Source organism: Diorhabda sublineata, chromosome 2 (genome assembly GCF_026230105.1).
Source record: "Diorhabda sublineata isolate icDioSubl1.1 chromosome 2, icDioSubl1.1, whole genome shotgun sequence".
Lineage (NCBI taxonomy): Eukaryota > Metazoa > Arthropoda > Insecta > Coleoptera > Chrysomelidae > Diorhabda > Diorhabda sublineata.
The window spans coordinates 30,531,164-30,550,661 of NC_079475.1; the positions used below are offsets into that span (position 1 = coordinate 30,531,164).

Below are 19,498 nucleotides of genomic sequence, written 5' to 3' on the forward strand. Positions count from 1 at the left end.
GTCTATAGCTAGATTATATCTAATCGGAACATTAGCTATAACCATTTATTGATTTATCTTAGTTCAAATGCTTATATTATATTTATCTGTCATCCTGTATGGAAGGCTCTGCAGGCCATCTTCATTCTCTGCTACTAGTCCAACACCATTACTTACCACTTTTAATGGTTGGTCTCTGTAGCCTGTGTTGACGCTGATTATGACTATGTGTAGGACTAAGGTTGTCTTCCTGTCTCATCGCTGTCAGAATATGTATTTTTTGTACTCAGAATCTTTGATATACAATGTGACTCACATTTAAAAAACAATTCTTCGGAAAATAAGGAGTTTATTGAAAAAAATGTTTGTTACGTATTAGAAAACATTAGTTGAGAATTCATTTCTTGAAAATAACATCGTCCAAATGTAAATAATTGCGTTCATAGCATTTAGTTAATAGTGCACCAAAATGGCTTATAATGGTTTGGCAGGTATTCTCCGTAATGCCTGTCATTTCGTTGCTGATACTTTCTTTTAATTGTACCAGGGATTAACTCTAGATTTATCCTAATCCACAGAACCAGGAGACCAGCTTATGTCACCTCTCCTGGAGATGCTAGAGAAAATTTCACGAACTCTGGCACAGATATATTGGACGTATATATGTTGCTCCGTCCTGCTGGAACCATGTTCTTTGATTATAAACATTAAAGTTTTGCAGTTAAAAATGACAAAGGCGTCTAACATATGCACATAACTCGCTGAATTCACAGTAACGGTGCATCTCCTCTCATCTTAAAAAAAGTAAGGTCTATAATTTCTCGCATGGAAATCGCAGCCCATACGGTCACATTAGGTGAATTTAGGGGTTTCTGATGTTTGTGTTTAGAATTGGTTGCGGCAATTTTACTTGTTAACGTGTCCATTAATATGAACATGAGCTTCATCCGAAATCAAGATGTTGGGAAACGTTGGAAAGCGCTAAATCATTTGATTCACTAAGTTAAGCCAGCATTTTGAGGCTTCAATTCCTGCACTAACTGAATTTTGTAAGGGTGCAGCCCCCAATTTTTGTGTAAAATGTGAAATAATGATAATCTAAGCACGTTTAAGGCACAAAGCAACAGAACGCTTCCGAATAGACAAGTCAGGCTCGTCACGAACAGTCTACGTTATCGACCCATCTTGCGTACTCATATTTTGGTTTATCAAGTATTGATCCGGTCTCTTCAAATTTCGCACCCATTTTCTAATCAATTTGGCATCTGGCGTATTTTTAAGTGACGAACATTGTGATTGTTGCAGTATTTCCTATGCGCGACTGTCGTCGATTGTAAAACTCACGCACGAACAACGTACGGTCTGATGTCGAGAAACGTTCCATGGCGACTAAATGCGAAGCGCATATCTGATATTTACGAAAGTTTATTGTTGAAATTAGGCTTATGATTGTTTATTAACGGAAACTTGACTAGAATTCAGACCTATTGAATGAATTAGAAGATTTTTGCTACCTTTCCACTGTCAAGAATAATATCTATCCATAATACCATCAAACCGTTGAAACTTCCTGAACAAATTTTTGATTGGCACATTGCGTGGAGCATAAACTCTGAATTGTATATATGTAGTTGATTTCCTAGAGTTTTATCAAACATCTTAATCTGAACGATATTGAGAATGAATGGCAAACATCTCCAAGAGAAATTGATAGATATTTGAACAGGTATATCGCTATTATCACTTGTGCTTGGAAATATGGACAATGGGATGCAGTCAAAACTTAAGAATAGAAATAAAAAGAAAAATTATAATGAATATGAAACGAACATGAAAAAACGAAAAATAAACCCTTTGTATATTCAAAATGCAACACTCGGTAGATTTAAACATTGTCAATTTAATAAAAAAAGCTGCATGTGTTCCCCAGATTGAATTTCTCTAAAGCACATTGCGACAGAAGTTCAATCGAAAAACACTTAAGGTAGCAAAGAATCACATGAAAGCATTAGGAAAAACTGGGTCACCGAAACAATGTCGTGTCTGGGAAAATTTTGAGGAGTGAGTTTTTCGATAAACTGGGAATTATAGAATATAGATAAACTCGCTTGTGAGAAGTTTCATGTGTTAATATATAGGGAGTATGAAAATCACAGACAATATCATAAAAATGAAATGCATTTCGTCAAAGTTGTTCTACATAATAAATGATAGAGCGTGATTCACATGGTTTTTTATAATCTCATATATTGTTCCTTGTTTCTTCTGAGTCTTTTATTGCATTGTGAAGAGATATGGGATGATGTTTAATAATCAGTATAGATCATAGAATATTTTATTCAACCCAATATCAATCCAATTATAGTTTGAAAGCAACATCGATTGTGTGGCGTCAATTGTGATTATAAATTTCATTTATGTATTAAAGTACTCCAATTATTGTTGCTCAAAGTAAATTGCGGAATGGCAGGAATGAGGTTAAAGCTTTGCATGATGACGCTGTTTCCTCACTTCAACTACTGCTGATTGGTGGCAACGTTATATGAGTAGCAGTGCTAGGGGAAATGGTGAAGGAAATATGCCTTAGCTTAAATAGACGTTTATGATGAAGGTGGTGAAAATTGCAAGTTTGGTTATCCGAGTTGAGATTTCAGAAATCCAGGAAAAAAGATTGTGACTACTGATCCAGAATTGACTATTGTTAATAGAGATGTGATCTGAGATCTGTACAATAATCTGGTAACATAATGGCTGGATGTACACGTACGTACGTACAAATATAAAAAAATCGAATAGACTTTCACGAAGAGGAGCACAAATGGCACGTTTCTAGTTGATTTAACAGTACGCAATAATAAAGAACATACGAGTAGGTAGATATAAATATACATAAACGAAAATACACCCTCTCATTTGGTGTGGATCTTGTTTATGATATTGCACGACGGCATAGTGCGAATATGATGAAAGAGCTTGTCTAAAAGTTTATGTTGAAGGTTTGAAACGCACCTTACAGACCTGATCTAACAACCAACAACGCTGTTAAGACATATGTGAGCTTAATAGCGGCAGTCTTCTTTACATCACCAATCATCTAGTTATCTCAGTATTTCCCATAGTTATGGCACTCGTATTAAACGTAATTTCCGTTTACTCTTTACAGTCGACCAAAGTTATTTTCATTAATTGAAAAAACACCATTTTTTATAATGAACGAATTTCTGAAAAACGTGAGCTGAGAAAAATAGTGTATCCTAATGTACTTCACACAATATTTTTCCAAAATTGTTTATATTCAAATTACTAGTAACTTTCCTACAAATGTTCTTCGTTGATTGTTTTTCAAATGTGTAGTTAATTTGGAAATATTTATTTGTTACTTCGTTGTGATGGAAGCAAGAATTGTTTATTGCCGTTATTTAGAACAAGTGAAAAATGAGAATTGTTTTTCTCCCCGTTGATAATTTCTTTTTATATAAGTAGAAGATTATAAAGTACAATGTTTCATTTAAAGAATGACCTACTACTATTGCAGTATGATAACATTCGAACGAAAAAGTTTTGCTACCGTATTTTGAAGAAAACAAGAAAAGTTTTTATCAAATCTGTATTAGAAAATGTAAAAGCTTTTTAAATACTTAGTAAATAGTGTAAGTAAATAGAAATAAGTTATGTTATAAAGTGCGTAATGTGACAACTTAAGACTGTTTACTTAAGTCTTGAGGCCAGTGCTTTAAAGAACTGATTTGAGATCCAAACAATTGTTAATACTTTTGTAAAGTGTTTAATCAATAAATAAAGTTGTTTAAAAAAATCTTGCTTTGAATTTATACAGAGTGAGTGCACCTCACCGCATTATCTCGGAAACGGCTTGTACGATTTTTATGCTCAAGGATCTTGTGATACGGCCGGTGTTAAGGTGGTATCTACATTTTTGTCAGATATTTCCTTTTTCCGGAAAAATAATGAACTTTGTTATTTGGAACGGATCACCCTATACATATATTTTGTATTTTTAGAAATTCTTAAGAAATACTGATTAATTTTCATGTAATATTCTTAAATGCCGTCATTTCGGAGTTATAGCTACATTTATAGTATATCCACCAAAGTTTCAATATTGTACATTTACAACTGAAGATAAATCTTCAAATGTTTGTGTCATGTTAGAATCCACATTTGTGAAGTAGAAGAATGGAGAATTTTAAAAAATATATAGTAAAGGCGATTACAGCAGATGCTCAAAATGTTGTCCATTTACTTCAATACAGCAAGCCATGAGATTCTTAAAACTTTGCAATAGATTTTGCAACATCCCTGACTACTCATTCTTCTTATCTCTTTGGTAATCATATGATGGTTTTTAAATGATAGGAAATAGTCTAAAGGATTCATGTCGGGTGATTGCGGGGGACCATTTGATAAAACCACGCCTTCCAATCCATCCACTGGGAAACACATTATTTAGGTATTACTCACGACACACCCATAGTGAGGTGGGCACCATCTTGTTATAGCCAAATATTGTCATTTGTGATATTGTTATTATCTGAAAATCTCTAATAATGAAGTTTTTTTGAATGTAATTGAAAATACATACTTGGATTTGGAAATATCCGAGTCAACTCAGGTATAATACTATTTTCCAATAGATCTAAATACGCTGGACCATTCAAGATAACCTCAAAGACAAAGGGACCAATTATTTTGTCCCCTATCATTCCAGCTCATACATTCAGTTTTTCGAGATATTGGGTATGGGATTTCCGCATCCAACGAGGATTGTTACGTGACCAGTATCTACAACTATGCTGATTTACATTTCCATCAATACAAAAAGTGGCCTAATCGCAAAATATAACATGAGTTAAAAATTTTGGATCGTTTCGATTTTTCCATTTTTCCATCATTAGGTCTGCAAACTCTTCACGTCTATTAAGTTCGTCATCTAACCAACGGTACTTTGTATGGAGGGAATTTATTATCACGTAAGATTTCCATTAAGGGTATCTGCGAAATATTAAGTTCCCTGAATATTTGTCTAGTACTCAAGTGTGGATCGTCTCCTAACAGGACAAAAACATCTAAAGTTTTGTTTTCAGTTTATGCAATTTTTATGCGCCTTGATTTGGATGAATATTTTACTGAACCAGTTTCGTGAAGCTTTTTTTTATTAATTTACTGACAGTAGATCTTGTTTCTTGGGATTTCGGTTAGGATATAAATTATTAAAGATATCACACGTTTCTTGTTGTCTTTTATCCCTATTACCATTATCCTATTATCATTAAAATATCAATTCTTCATCATCATCTTCATCAATAATAATTTATTGAAACGTAAAATCTGTTATTGTAGCAGTCATAGCCACCTAAATGTGTTATTTTAACTTCGGTGGAGATAACGCAAATGTAGCTATAACTCCGAAATTAAAGCGAAAAATATACTGGGTGATCCATTTGAAATAACAAATCGTACAAGCCGTTTCCAAGATAATTGAGGCATTCCATACATAAAACTTGTATAGTAAATAAACATAATTTTTTCTCATTACTTTGCGTATAAGCTCATGTTATCAAGTTTTTGACTATTCCTTATGAAAACAGCTTTTGGAATTGTTAATGAAAGAACTTTATCAAACAATACCATGGTCGAATTACAATTATACGCAAAGCAAACATTTTATAATTATACAATGTCTATGTTTCAAGTTACGTATTCAAAATCCTATTATAATTTATAAACCAAAAATTGTATTAATCCTCAGAAGAGAATTCGAGTTACGCTGTTGGGATTTGTGATAAAAAAGGAGTGGGCACGACTTGATTCCGCTCTCGGAATAATCTCGTCTTTTGTATATATACAATGCAAAGTAAGGGGAATACCAAATGCGAAAATTTTTCAATTTATTTAACTGCCTGTGACGACAATAATTTGAATCTTTCTCCTAAATCAAGAGGTGTGGGAATGCTAGCGATTGCTTATTTCTTTCCAATCTAGCATTATTTCTTTATTGTACCATAAATCCTCAAGGCAAAGAAGATACAGTTGCCTTCAGAATTTGAAGAAAAAATTAAATCATACGTTGTAAATACTTAAGTGAATTATTTTAGTTAGATAATGATTTTCACTAAATTTTTTTCAATTTAAACTGACAGATTAATTGTTGATTTTTTATATTTAATTTAATATAATACATAGGAATACCGGAAAGTAATATCGGTAGTAGATTGTCATATATTAGCTAAATGTTTATTACGAAGTCGTGACAAGGATATTTTGTGTTTATTGAAATATCAGAAGAACATATCATTGTACCTTTTTCGAGCAGTTGCAGTAGATTGGAAAAATAAGCAGGGCTGGTATATGGGTTCCCCATAATCTGCCCGAAAAGAACAAGTCAATCTATCGATCACATGCAATTTATTGCCTAGATGGCACCACTGGAGACGAAACTTGGGTTTTATCTGATAATCCAAAACACAAAAGGCCATTAATCTCAACCACAAGGTGGTGCGGGAAGCCGGGCTTACATCTAAAAAAGCGCTTCTGTATGTTCGGTGAAATTGTTCATTTTTAAGTGCCGAAACCTAGTCTAAAGGCAATGAAGATCTTTACTGGGAACAATTGACTAATGAAATAATGTTTATTCGAAAAGTAAAGGGAGATTATCAACACAAAAGGCGTTATCCTGCAACACGACAATGGAAGATCTAGAAGGTACTACCTGTCCCGCCATATTCCCTCGATCTTGCACTCTCGGGTTTCCATTTATTCCGATGGCTGTTTTCTTAGTGGTTAAATAATTGAAAATTTGCAAACTAGACGGCAAAATATTGTTGATAACGAAATAAATTTTCAATAGTTCTCGTGGATTAATTCCATATCAAATTTTTGCTACAAGCTTTTAATATATATCGCAAAAAGAAGAGAAGCCGTATAAATATTGAAGCACTCTGATTACAGAAACATGAATATTGTTCAAAGTTGAATTTTAAGTTACTTAATTCTAGATCATTTCAATGTATTATTTGTTTTTTTTACAAAAAAGTCTATTAATATTTCTAACTTACTCCATTTATCAAAATATTACATTTACATGACATGAATATAAGAATACAACCTGAAAATTTCAAAAGTGCTAAAAATGAATAACAGAATTATTCACAATTAATTCTTTGAATGTTTTATTTTCGAGAACAAGAAATTTTTTTGCTTTTACGAGGGTAGCTACTTAAGTTTAGAGAAAGAGAAAAAACAAATGTTTATAATTATTTCACAAAATATTCTACAAAATAAACTTTTGCGTGCGTTTGAACCAATGGTCAAAGCATTTTTTTCCATGATTGATTGAAATATCTCCAAAACATATGCTTTGACCGCATCAACCGCTTCTTTAGGTGTAGAAAAACGTTGACCTCGCAGTTTATTTTTGATTTGTGGCAATAAGAACAGATCATTGGGTGCCAAACAAGAACTGATCGGCGGATGACCCATCAATTCGATGTTTTGACTGTTCAAAAACGATTTTGTTCGAACTGATGTGTGAAAGCCCGCACTGTCGTGGTGGAGAATAATTCGTCTTCAGCGATTGGTTTCCCTGATTTTTTTCGAACAATTCTGTCAAACAAATGCTGGTATATCATTCAGAATTGACCATTCTACATTGCTTTAGAAGAACGATGGCAACGTGTCCAGTTATTCCGAAAAATCAGGCGACCATTTGCTTCGAAGTGGTTCGTGCGTGAACAACTTTTGTTGGATTTGGCTCGTCTTGTAAAACCCATACAGTTGATTGTTGTTTAGCTTCGGGCTCATATGCATAGATCCATGATTATAGACGTCTTTTAAAGCATCATTTCTTTGTACCAATCAACACGAGCTATTTTTAATGGTTGTCAAATTATGCGTTATCCAACGCGAATAAATCTTTTTTACAGCCAAACGATCATGCAATAGTGAATGTATGCGAGTGAAAATTATGTCCAAATATGCCTTTGTCACATGACCACATCGCACAGCTGCAAATCTGGCATCTATTTGAATATGGGGACAAAGTTACAATCGCAATGAAAACTGCCCCAGCAAAAGCACAAATGAGAACGACTATTATTTTGCGAGGCATTGTTCAGCTATGTTTACAGATAGAATGTTATGACTAACAAATAGTACTCCTACCAGATCCGTAGAAACAGAACCAGGAAATAATAAAGTGAAGAAGACTTCTAAATACAAATAAATAGTATTAGCACCATAGGACCACATAGTGACTTGACACCAAGCCTTATCTTAAACGGGAGTGATCCATTTCGGTTGGAGTTAAACCTTAGATCACTTTACAGAGTATTGCAAAAGGCACATAGATCACTTCTGATAAGAGGAATATTAGTTAAATTGGCATTTAGAGAGAGAGAAAGATTCATTTGTTTTATTTGTTTAGTTTCTAGAATTTCTGAGAAATTCGTTTTGGGTATATAAAAGAGTTTGTTTAGTGAAGTGAGTTAGTTTAGTTATAGTGTGCGGAACGAAATAGAAAAGTAATCAGTTAATTTAAATAAAAGTAGTTATATCGAAGTGAATATTTAATTATCCAAGTAGTGATAAATCAATTATTATATAAGTTAGTTAAGTATAATGTCAGTGTTTGAATAAATTAAGTAAGTAAGAGATAGTGTATATAAATTATAAAAAAATAAAAAATAAGTATCATAGACAAAAAAGTAAATTTTACTCACCATTATAAACGTGCTTTGGAGATTGCGGCCGATCTGGATAGCTCATATCTTCAATTCCAACAATTGAAAAGCAAATTCCACGGAGCATGAAAATAAAAAAAAAAGTTTGAGGGAAATGAGTTTCACAATCACAAAGGGAAGCATTATTATTTATAATTAACTAAATAAACAGTAGAATAAAAATTCCGTAAATGGTTTTATTCTCCACTGGGGGCACATTTTACTTGAAAAACAGTATATTATTTAATGAGCTTATAATAACCATTACTTGCGAATACAATACTATAGTTTAAGCTATCAGGAGATGCAAGACCATAAATTATTTATTTTTGTCGACATATAATTATAATTAATAATTATTAAAAGCTGATGGATTTTTTTATCCGTCATATTATAAGTAGTACTTCCTGTGGTAACTTTACTTGTAATATTGTTGGCACTTCATATGGTACAGTTACTCTTGTTAATTATTTCCATAATTTTTTTTCACAATAGAACAGGTACATAGAAAGGTTCAGGAAATCACAAATGCGCTAGAAAATAAATCCTTCCTCTCAACAGATTCCTTAGACATTAGTCAAGTATTTGATAAAGTCTGGCACGAGGGCCTACTCTACAAGATAAAGAAATAACTACCACATTCCTTTTTTTGCTCTTCCTGGTCAAGCAGCAAGATCAATATACTCCTCTATATCCCATTACAGCTGGCGTACCGCAAGGAAGCGTCCTGGGACCTATCCTTTATCTTCTGCATACCACAGACCTTCCTCCAGACTAAGTTGCAACTTTTGCAGATGACACTGCAATCCTGGCTTTACATCCAAACTCTAGAAAAGCATCTCAAAATCTCCAGGTTAATCCCAGGGCCAAAGCAATGAAACCAAGTTTGTTCATGTGAAGTTCACAATGAAGAGCGAAAAGTTTCCACCAGTTACATTTAACGGAAAACAACTAACTCAAGCTACCGATGCAAAATATCTAGGTTTTCATCTTGACAGATGATTAACCTGGCAAAAGCATATATTTACGAAAAGGAAGCAGCTGGGACTTAAGTCAGGCAGATCTACTGGTTAATTGGTACAAAGTAATAATTAACCATTGAAAACAAGTTGCTATGGCTATCCTCAAGTCAAGTTATGGGGAATTGCGAGCAATTTCAATATCTGTATATTACAACATTTCCAAAACAAAGTCTCACTATCCATAGTCAACGTCCTCTGGTACGTTACATCATCATCAATAGAAAAAGACCTACAAATGCATTCGATCAAAGAAGAAATAAAACGTTACAGTGGAAAATATAGTGTCTGAATAAGTGAACACTCTTAATATTCTAGCATACCAGTTATTTAATAACGCATACGGAGTGCGATGACTAAAACGCTTTAAAGTTAATGACATATTCACATTTTAAGTGATAATAATTTCGATGCCTAATTTTTAATTATATTAAACTTGTTTTATAACACTAAGTCAAGTAACTTTTATGTATTATACCACCGTGTCATGTTGACTTCTATGTTTTATTTCACTGCCTCATGTTAATTTTGTTACTGGTTTATGTTATTTATACAAGATTGAACAAAATTGGTACAGAGTAGCAATTATATTACTAAATACTTTCTTCACTGGAGGATACCCCTACGCGTCTGTTTTTAATTATTCAAATTACTTATTATCCTCATTCTACTGGATAGATTGTTATTATATGGGAGAGATAAAAAAATTTCCTTTACCTAACTTGTTACTTATGTTGTCATCGATGTAATCTGCGGTTGATTTCTACCCTCCTACTTTTTTCACAGCTATGAAGCTACGTCACACAAATTGTTGCAGATGTTCGACGTAAAGATTATTATTAATAATTGTATGTCAAAGAATTGAATGATATTATTACATCCAATTGTCAATGTCATTTAACTAACGATAGTATGAACTGCCATTACTTGTAAATAGTAATACACAGATTATGTGATAATAATAATATTAACTAGTGAAATATTCATTATAATGAATGATGATAGCGAGGATGGTGTGTCACTACATTTCAAAGCTGATAGAACATTTTCAGATCAATGGAACGCAATAAGGTAAACAGTGGAATGTTCTACGAGACTACCTGACCTTATCTAATTAGAATTCTAACGCAAAAAATTCAGAACGTAAAATTTGTTTAGTGTCAGTCAACGAAGAAAATTCCCCTGTTGGAAAATAATCAAATTATTAAGAGCTTTTCTTCTATTAAACGCATTGTATAATTTGAATATTGTTTTATATTATGAATTCACATTTTCTACTCCCTATTCATGTTTCAATAACTTACCCCCAGCTATCTATAGAACATAGTGGTAATCTGATTAATAGAAAGTACTTTCCTTATACCCTAGTATTCAGGTTTATTGGAAACACTAATTTCATATTTCAAGTGCTATTCTTTGCCAGTTAGTTTATGAGCGATTTCGTAGTGGGATTGTGACAAAATTAAACACCAAAGTGTTGCGGGGTTTAACGTATTCAAATTGACGCTTGATGGAAATATTAATCTGGTTATGATTTTGGTTATTATAGAAATCGTTTTTGTTTTTTATAGATTAGATTATAAATGACATTAAATTTTTATAGGCTAGATTTAGTAGGTCGTTATGACTTATTTCTGATAGTTGAATATTTCTTAGTTATATTATGAATGACCTTAAATTTTTGGAGGTTAGGTTGTAATGAGTGAAGTTAAATTTCATAAGGTAAGGTTAGTTGGATGAAATTCTTTTATAGAATTTGTTTATTCAAAATCCAGAAGATATGCAAAGATTACACTAAAGTTAATTAAATCAGTTTTCTTATTAATACAAAGATCCTTTTGGGCAATATATATTGTTTATAAAAACACATGTATTTTTGTATTTGTTGTAAAATGTTTGGCAGATTCATAATTCATACGATGACCGTCATGTGTGCATAGAAAACACCTATCCGTATATAATTTGCTATCGCTTTTGTGAGAGGTTATCCGATTAGTGAGTTACCTTTATAGATATTTTTGAATTGTTCTTTGACCTAATTTCAGTCCGTGATGAGCATGCATAGGTATTTAAGAGATTGGGAATATATTAGAGTTAGATCAATTTGCCTCAATTTCTCTATTCGCGCTATTCCATTTCTAAATATTCGTGTCCTATCTAGTATGGTTGCTTAGGTTCGCAAGGTCGCAAGGAATTTCTAATTCATAATTTATAGTTACTTCCATAATTGTTCAATTTATTCCTTTATTATATTTTAGAGGAAAGTTTAACTTTATCTATGTCTCGCATAGCTCTTATCATTAGCAAGAAACAAAAAACCATGTAATAAATTACATAGGGAAATAATAAGATCTATGTCAGAATTTTGCGAAAGTCTGACAGATAGATCAATTTTAATACTCATACAAAGACAATTGTGTTATTTATTTGATAAATATAAGGAGAAATTTATATCGAGTGATCATAAATTATTTTTTACGCGGGAAAAGAAATTGAGGAAAAGTTATGTAATATTATTCTACCATTCTGAAAGTTTTTCGTTCCATGGATTGATTTGTAATTGCTTCTTTGCTGTCATTTACTTCAATTACTAAAAAAATGGAAATGGTATACGTATAGGAGATATTTTTTTAAGTATGAACAGCTATGCAATGATTTAATGCCTATCATATCAAGTCAACGATGTAATTGGTAACTATCGTTTCGACAACTAACATAAACAATTTTAACCAAAAAGTTACTGGTGTCTTCGAACACAACTGTCGTATGCGTCTACAAAGTCATCATATATCCAGTCCTGACTTGGACCACGACGACTACTACAGAGCCAAAACTCTTTGAAGGAGAATGTATGGCCCAATGAAAAATATCCTAGGATATGTCAATTTTATTTAACTTTTGAGACTGCGGTAGATTAGTCATATCGTTTCAATAGATAAAGAATTAATCCAGAAAAGGATCTTCAGTGCTAAACCAGCCATAAAAAAGGCGATGCCGTTATGATTTCACTGCTTAAGAGGAGATACCAGGATGGTGAGATGGTGAGCAGTGCCAGTAATGAGTTTTTTGCTGTGTATGGTGATGATTTGATTCGTAGGAAGAATAGATATATTTCTACCTCTTTTACACCGGCTAAAATAATATCTAGACAGCTTGTTTTTCAAGTGATAAGGCAGGGGGGAAAGAATTTCTACGGTTTTATAGTAATAAATAGATATAAAGATATAGAATCTCAAATACACATTTCATATTTTAATAATTGGGATACGCTTTCTTTAACTAAATTTTGGATATTACTGTAATTGATGGAATTCAAATGAAAACAATTCAACAGTAAAGAGAAATCGCCTAAGATGGGAGTTACTGTAGTTATTCTGTAGATACCTCTGTCGCAATTTATAATAATGAATTCATACTGACCAGTATCAGTCGTTTGGAATGTGAATGCTTCAGAAATGGGACTCCATCCGAATTTGTTCCTTGCCTGAACTTTGGCTTCGTAATTTTGTCCGGATTCTAATCCCCGAATTACATAGCTCATAGATTGAACTCCGGGAGATTGAGTAGGGGCAGCGGGAAGAATAACATCTCTCCAATCTGTTCGTCTGTCCACGAATTGTCGTCCATAACCGTAGCCTACGCTGTAACCAACCGATGCGTACGTCTTATTTTCCTAAAAAAAGTAATTTTATTCTAACATTTTGTTAGGTAGATAATAATAAATTTAAGTATAAAATTATACTCCTAATTTTTGATGTTTCCTTTTACAAAGAATAATTCGTTTTTCATATTCATAGCGTTTAACATTGAACAATTCTAGTGTAAACAAGAATTAACGAGTAAATTGTGTTACAATACATTTTTGAAAAAAACCATACACTATATTGAATGTGGTCAACTATACTTTCATTATTCCGATTATCATCAAAATAAATTCTCGTAATATAACGCTCTTGATAATCTTCAATTAAGATATAAGATGGAACATATTAAAATATATCCAAAAAAATTGCACATGTTGCCACCGTTCCTTAAGAACATAGTCAGTCAATTCTAAATGGTACACCAGCATGTGTTTGCCAGAAGTGTTCGAAAAAATCACTCTCCTCCAAGACAATGGCGAGCTCACACACACAAACCAAAACGTTTTTGTACAGTCTAAACATCGAATTGATAGGTCATTCGCCGTACAGTCCTTGTTTGGCACCCAATGATTTCTTCTATTTCCGCAGATCAGAAATAAATTGAGATGTAAACGTTAATCTACACCCGAAGAAGCGATTGATGCGTTGAAATCACATGTTTTGGAGATATCTCAATTGGAATGGAAAAAATGCTTCGACCATTAGTTACAACTTATGCAAAGATGTATTGATATTATATGTATTGATATTTTGAAAAAGAATAAAGCCTTATCCAAATTTGTTTCTATCTCTAAACTTGAATAGCGATTATCGAATATTATAACTCACAACCTTTGGTGTAATAAGTAGTGATTTTTTAGTCGGAGTTTGGACATGTAGAGTAGTGCGCATTAGTAGTGCTTGCACTAAAAGAATGAAGTGATGTTTTAGGTGCCAGCAATTTTAGCGTCGATGGAAATAGAAACTGGTAAGCGAAGGGTCTAACCAGAGCCCTCTTGATCTCGAAGATCCTTAGTCTTGGGGAAATCCTTGAGAAAATACTACCAAGCAACTGAACACGAAATTGCACAGTGTATGGCAGGACGTGGTACACGAAAGTAGGAATCGTGTGTGTCCAGATAAGTCTGGACTATATAAGTACACTGTGGCTATTTTATGAGGACAATTTTGGAGCTTCTGTTAACGAATATCCCATAGGAAACTACTACTATCGTAGAATATACGTTCTAGGAGATACGGTACGCGTACACCAAATCAGTCATCGGCCGAAGTATAGATTGGATTTTTGTCAGTTTTGCCCGGTACTCTCTACGTTTGAGTCGATTTTATGAAGGATGGATACTGAAAAAATAATTACTTGTGTTTATAATAGGCCACCATTGTGGGACAAACAATCGAAAACTTACAATAATTGAGATATTGCGAAACGGCTATGGGACGAAATTGCTTCAGAAATGGATATACCAGTAGCAGACATAAAAGAAATGGTCTAACTTGAGAGACAAATTTCGCAAAGAATATAACAAATGTACTCAACTAGGTAAATCTGGGGTGACAACGTCCGTTATCGAGTATACTCTAAAGCACAATATTGGGTTTCTTTTTGACCATTCATTTATTGTTGAGACTCTATACAATTACCTAGTAACGTATTCTATCACAAAAGTTATACATATGAAAAATACTTTCGTTCTATAAAGTTTGGCTTACGAAGACTAATTGTATGTGATCTTAAATCAGGTAAGCATTCACCTTCAAAGAAGATTTTTTGACGCTTTTCTAGTTTTTTCGACATTTTTTCCAAGATCTCGTACATACGCGCTCCGATATATTAGTAAAAATATTTCTTCCGTAGTCCTCTTTGCTAAATAGATCCAGAGGCCTATTTTACAACATCCAACTGAGTAGTAATAAATTAAACGAGTCTGGATATTCAAATTTGGATCTAATCTTTTTCATATCTTTCAAATATAGAAGAATCGTTATTCATGAATGTTCTATCAGTCATTAACCTCAGTCAGTCAGGGTTCTTATGCGATAAAAACAACGTTCATAGTATTTCTACCGATTTATGTGAAAAAGAACACGATTGCCAATATTAATTCCAACCATTAGTGATGTTCTACTTAAACGTGATCATTAAACCTTTTCCACACGTGAACCATATCATCGACCCTCTTTCTTGGTAATTCAATTCTATCTCAGGATACACCAAAGCGTTAAAAGCCTCTCTATGGTCGATATTTATTCTCTGTATCGACTAACTTTATGGTTACGAGCTCTTTGTTAGATGGCTCTAATGAAAGCTTTAATTTCTGTGATTTGATTCCTCACTAAAGCCGATATAAAGGAAATGCCTTCTACAAGACTTTAATTTATATATACGTTGTTAGCAGTTATCATTCACCTTCGGGTTGAGTTGTTGAAACGTTTCAGGATAGAAAGAATAAGGTGAAATATATTATTACGATCAGTTTTTTTTATGATAACCGTTGTTCTTTTCTTAAAGACTTTTTGAAAAAAATTATTTCCCATTCAATCTTTAAATGTACATATATAAAGGTGTGTTCTACTCTTCTTTCATATTTGTGGTATTGACATTTTATTAGAAGACAGTGACGAAAGCCTTTAATTGTTAGTTACTTTAGTTTCAATATTTTACTTGTGGCAATAATAAAAAGTTTTAAAAACAAAATTTAAATTATAATAAATGAAATAGGCGATATACAGGGCGTAGTGCGAAAAGTTTTGATCAAAAGTAATGGTAAATGAAAATATGTGCAAAATTTGAAATTATAAAGCTGTAGGTTTTATATGATTCTGCGTTCAAATATAATGTTGTCTTGAATATGGCACTTCCAGTTATAACTGCCTACATTTGGTTATTTCAAATAGAACTTGATATTTTTCATTTCAGTTCCGAAATTCTACATGAAATTATGGACAATATTTTCGAAATATTTCGATTTTTAGGAAAATTTTGGAAGCTAGGAACGTGAAATTATAACCAATGAACAAGCGCTTTCTCTCTGGGCTCATACAAACAAGGATTTTTAACTTTAATCGTCGACATGTACAATTTAAATCCTAAGCTGCTAACTTAAAATAAATCCTGTATTTTCCGGTTTATATTTTTAAGCCAAATCGTTTGGTATCGATATTCCCTATACCTAAATCCAAACATGTTTTGTTCAAACAAAACAACACTCAATTATTCCCATTATTTACCTTCAGTAAACAGTTCACCATCAGTCTCTGAAGATGATAACTTGGTTATCGAAACGTATGTGAAATTTTGTATTAATTTAATAAGGTAACTAAATGTAATATTAAATATAATTTTTAAGAGGACTGAGAACTTATAACACAAGTAAGAGATACGATTGAAGCCTTGCGCGTTATTGGCTGTAAAAGTCCCTCAAAATACATATTCTGGATTAACAATCACATTTCTCACCTCAATGTATGGGAGATGTTAGAGATGATCCATCAGAATATAGCAGGAATTATCAGGTATAGAGGATCTCTACTAAGTTAGAAGACTATTGTTGAACGCTAAGGAGAGTAGCTATAGATCTCGATTATAAAATAAAGAGTGGTACAACTTCACTCTTTTGAAATTAAAAAATGTATTTATATAAGTAAATTTTTAAATTGTAAGTTGTAAGTCTTTTCGTCGATATCCACAAAAAACCCTAGCTAACTAAGATACAAAATTATTACCATTATTATTATTTTATTACGTTTTCAATGTTTTCTAACAATTTTATTCATTTCATGGGTTTGTAAAATATATTTTTTTGTTGGCTATTGATATAAGCGTGACTCAATCTCGGGTATTGCGCCTAGTGGGAACGCACCGTTAAATAGCTATAATCGGACCGCATCGATGTTCATTATTTAGTGACGTCTATTGCAGCTAATTGGTGCACCGTTTGCTTATGATCACATGAGAAAATGTTTGATTTCAATGAATTTATTTTATTGGAAATTTTCACATATATTGATATTCTTTTGGAACGAAACAAAAAACGCGTACATAAATCTCAACAACAAATGAACTAACTCACTTCCGACGACAAAATATGAATGACTATCGGAAAATCTATGATTTCTTGAGGTACGTTTGGTTTGAAATTCAAATTGTAGTTGACATAACCAGTTTTCGTATTAAACATAGATTTTTATTCAAAATTTTCTATAAAAATACGATAGCGTGATTAATGTAGGTACAGCGTACTCATCCCATTTGGCAACACTCTTTTCATGATTCTAATGTGCGATTATGTTTAACTATTTGATGTTATAAATTATTATTAGGCTTTAAAAATGTTTATAACTAAATGAACTTAGTATTTCCGTTTTGTGTTTTTGATGTTGATTCGTTGGTTCATATTTTGTTAGTTTGAGGTTGTTTGCTTATCTTTGGAATGCTTTCGTATGGAATTTGCTACGGCATTTTATGTTTCATTGGTTTTTAGAAAATACCGACCTCTGTAGAATGAGATTCAAAATATTTATCTATTGAGAGGAGAAATATGAATACATTAAGATATTCACCATAATTGTAGATATAATATTTCCACTTAACTTTGCAACGTTATTAATACGAGTATTACGGAAAACGTTACTCAACATAAAATGAAAAGTTCTACATAGTGTCAAATCCAAATTGACACCTTGAGGTATGATAAATGTGGAGAAATGGATATACTCGAGTTTTAAAACACAATTATGTAGAATGAATTGCCTGGCTGGAGCCTACTCGCTACTAAGTAACACATCCAAATAGATTTTGAATATTCCATTTAGTTATTTACAGAAAGCTTCGAAAATTCCTCCAAATTTTCCCTGTAATTTTGCAATTAATCATCAATTAATTCATTGACCACAAAGAAAAAGCCAATCATTAAAGAGTTTATCAGTTATATTCAACTAATTCTGATTATTTTCTCAGCCAAAGCAGTATCTAAAAAGCCTGTAACGGAAACTTAATCGGAAGAACCTTTCTTCGATTCTTCTCCAAAGCACGCAGCAGTTTCTGTCGAACAGCCTTTAGAAAATAGATCCGAATACGAAAAGTCGACTCAAATAGTTTATGATATAAACTTCTCCATCTAGTAGTTCGGATGAGGACAATGTTAAATCAAAGAGAAAAATGAAAACAACCATTCCTGAGAAATTGAATTCGGTATACAAAACAGTAGAAATACGTATTGAAAACATGAGATCCGATAAAAATAAAAGCGAAAAGAGAAAGAAGAAATAACAGTAGAGAGGAAAGGAGGCTGTACCGGAATCCGAAGATTCTATAGGTTCGGCTAGCGATTTAAGATTAGATGAAGAACAGCAGCAATTCAAAGATGTTGCAGTAAGTGAAATATTAAAACTTAGGCAGGGTAGTAATGATAAGATTTCGTTATTGGAAGACCGGCATTATATAGAATAGACCAAGTCTTGGGGTGTGCTCAGCACTCACACTCTCGGGATAACCGTCACAGACCTCCCACCAACCATGAACTATCAATACCTCGTATACAACTGTAATTCTAAAATCTGATGACTGCTTAATGGCGTGACACAATATAGAACGTCTCATGAAGGATGGGTGTCTTTTATAATCTTGATAATAGGAAAGTTTTTCGTATGCTGCGAATTGAGTGGGTACATTGAATAACTTTAGTGGATGTTTCTGATAATTTCCAAGAAGATTTGTGCCATTACAAAAAACAGTCTCATAATTGCTAATAAAAATGGAATGCGTGTATCACAAAGGAGTGATGGAAATGGATCTGAAATATTAGCAATATATCTTTTTCGATACATTATCCCGACAAAAGAATTTTTAGATGTCCATAAAATTTCTAAAGCGGTAGATATCTAGGTCAAGTATTAACGTTCAAAGTAGCCATCTCTATAATATTGATTAAAGTTGATTAATATATAGGAATTTATTATTATTAGTAAACATTTTGGAGAAAATTTTGATTCTAGTGATTTTATTATTTCTATTGTTGACATAAACCCCTTACAAAATATAACTAACAAATATGAATAAATTAAAGTTGAAACACATTGTGATGAAGAATTATATTCTCCAGTTTATGGTTGTAATGTTTAT

General features: G+C 32.6%; 1 protein-coding gene across 1 annotated transcript in view; it reads right to left on the reverse strand.

The window, feature by feature from the left end:
• The window catches only part of LOC130452850 (limbic system-associated membrane protein-like), a 1,112,215-nt gene that overhangs the window by 24,882 nt on the left and 1,067,835 nt on the right, over positions 1 to 19,498 (reverse strand). Inside the window, exons 9-10 of the mRNA XM_056792329.1 lie at positions 13,154 to 13,406; positions 8,715 to 8,762 (exon numbers count right to left, since the gene is read on the reverse strand). Of these exons, the coding sequence (XP_056648307.1) occupies positions 8,715 to 8,762; positions 13,154 to 13,406 (301 nt within the window). The remainder of the gene's footprint in view (positions 1 to 8,714; positions 8,763 to 13,153; positions 13,407 to 19,498) is intronic.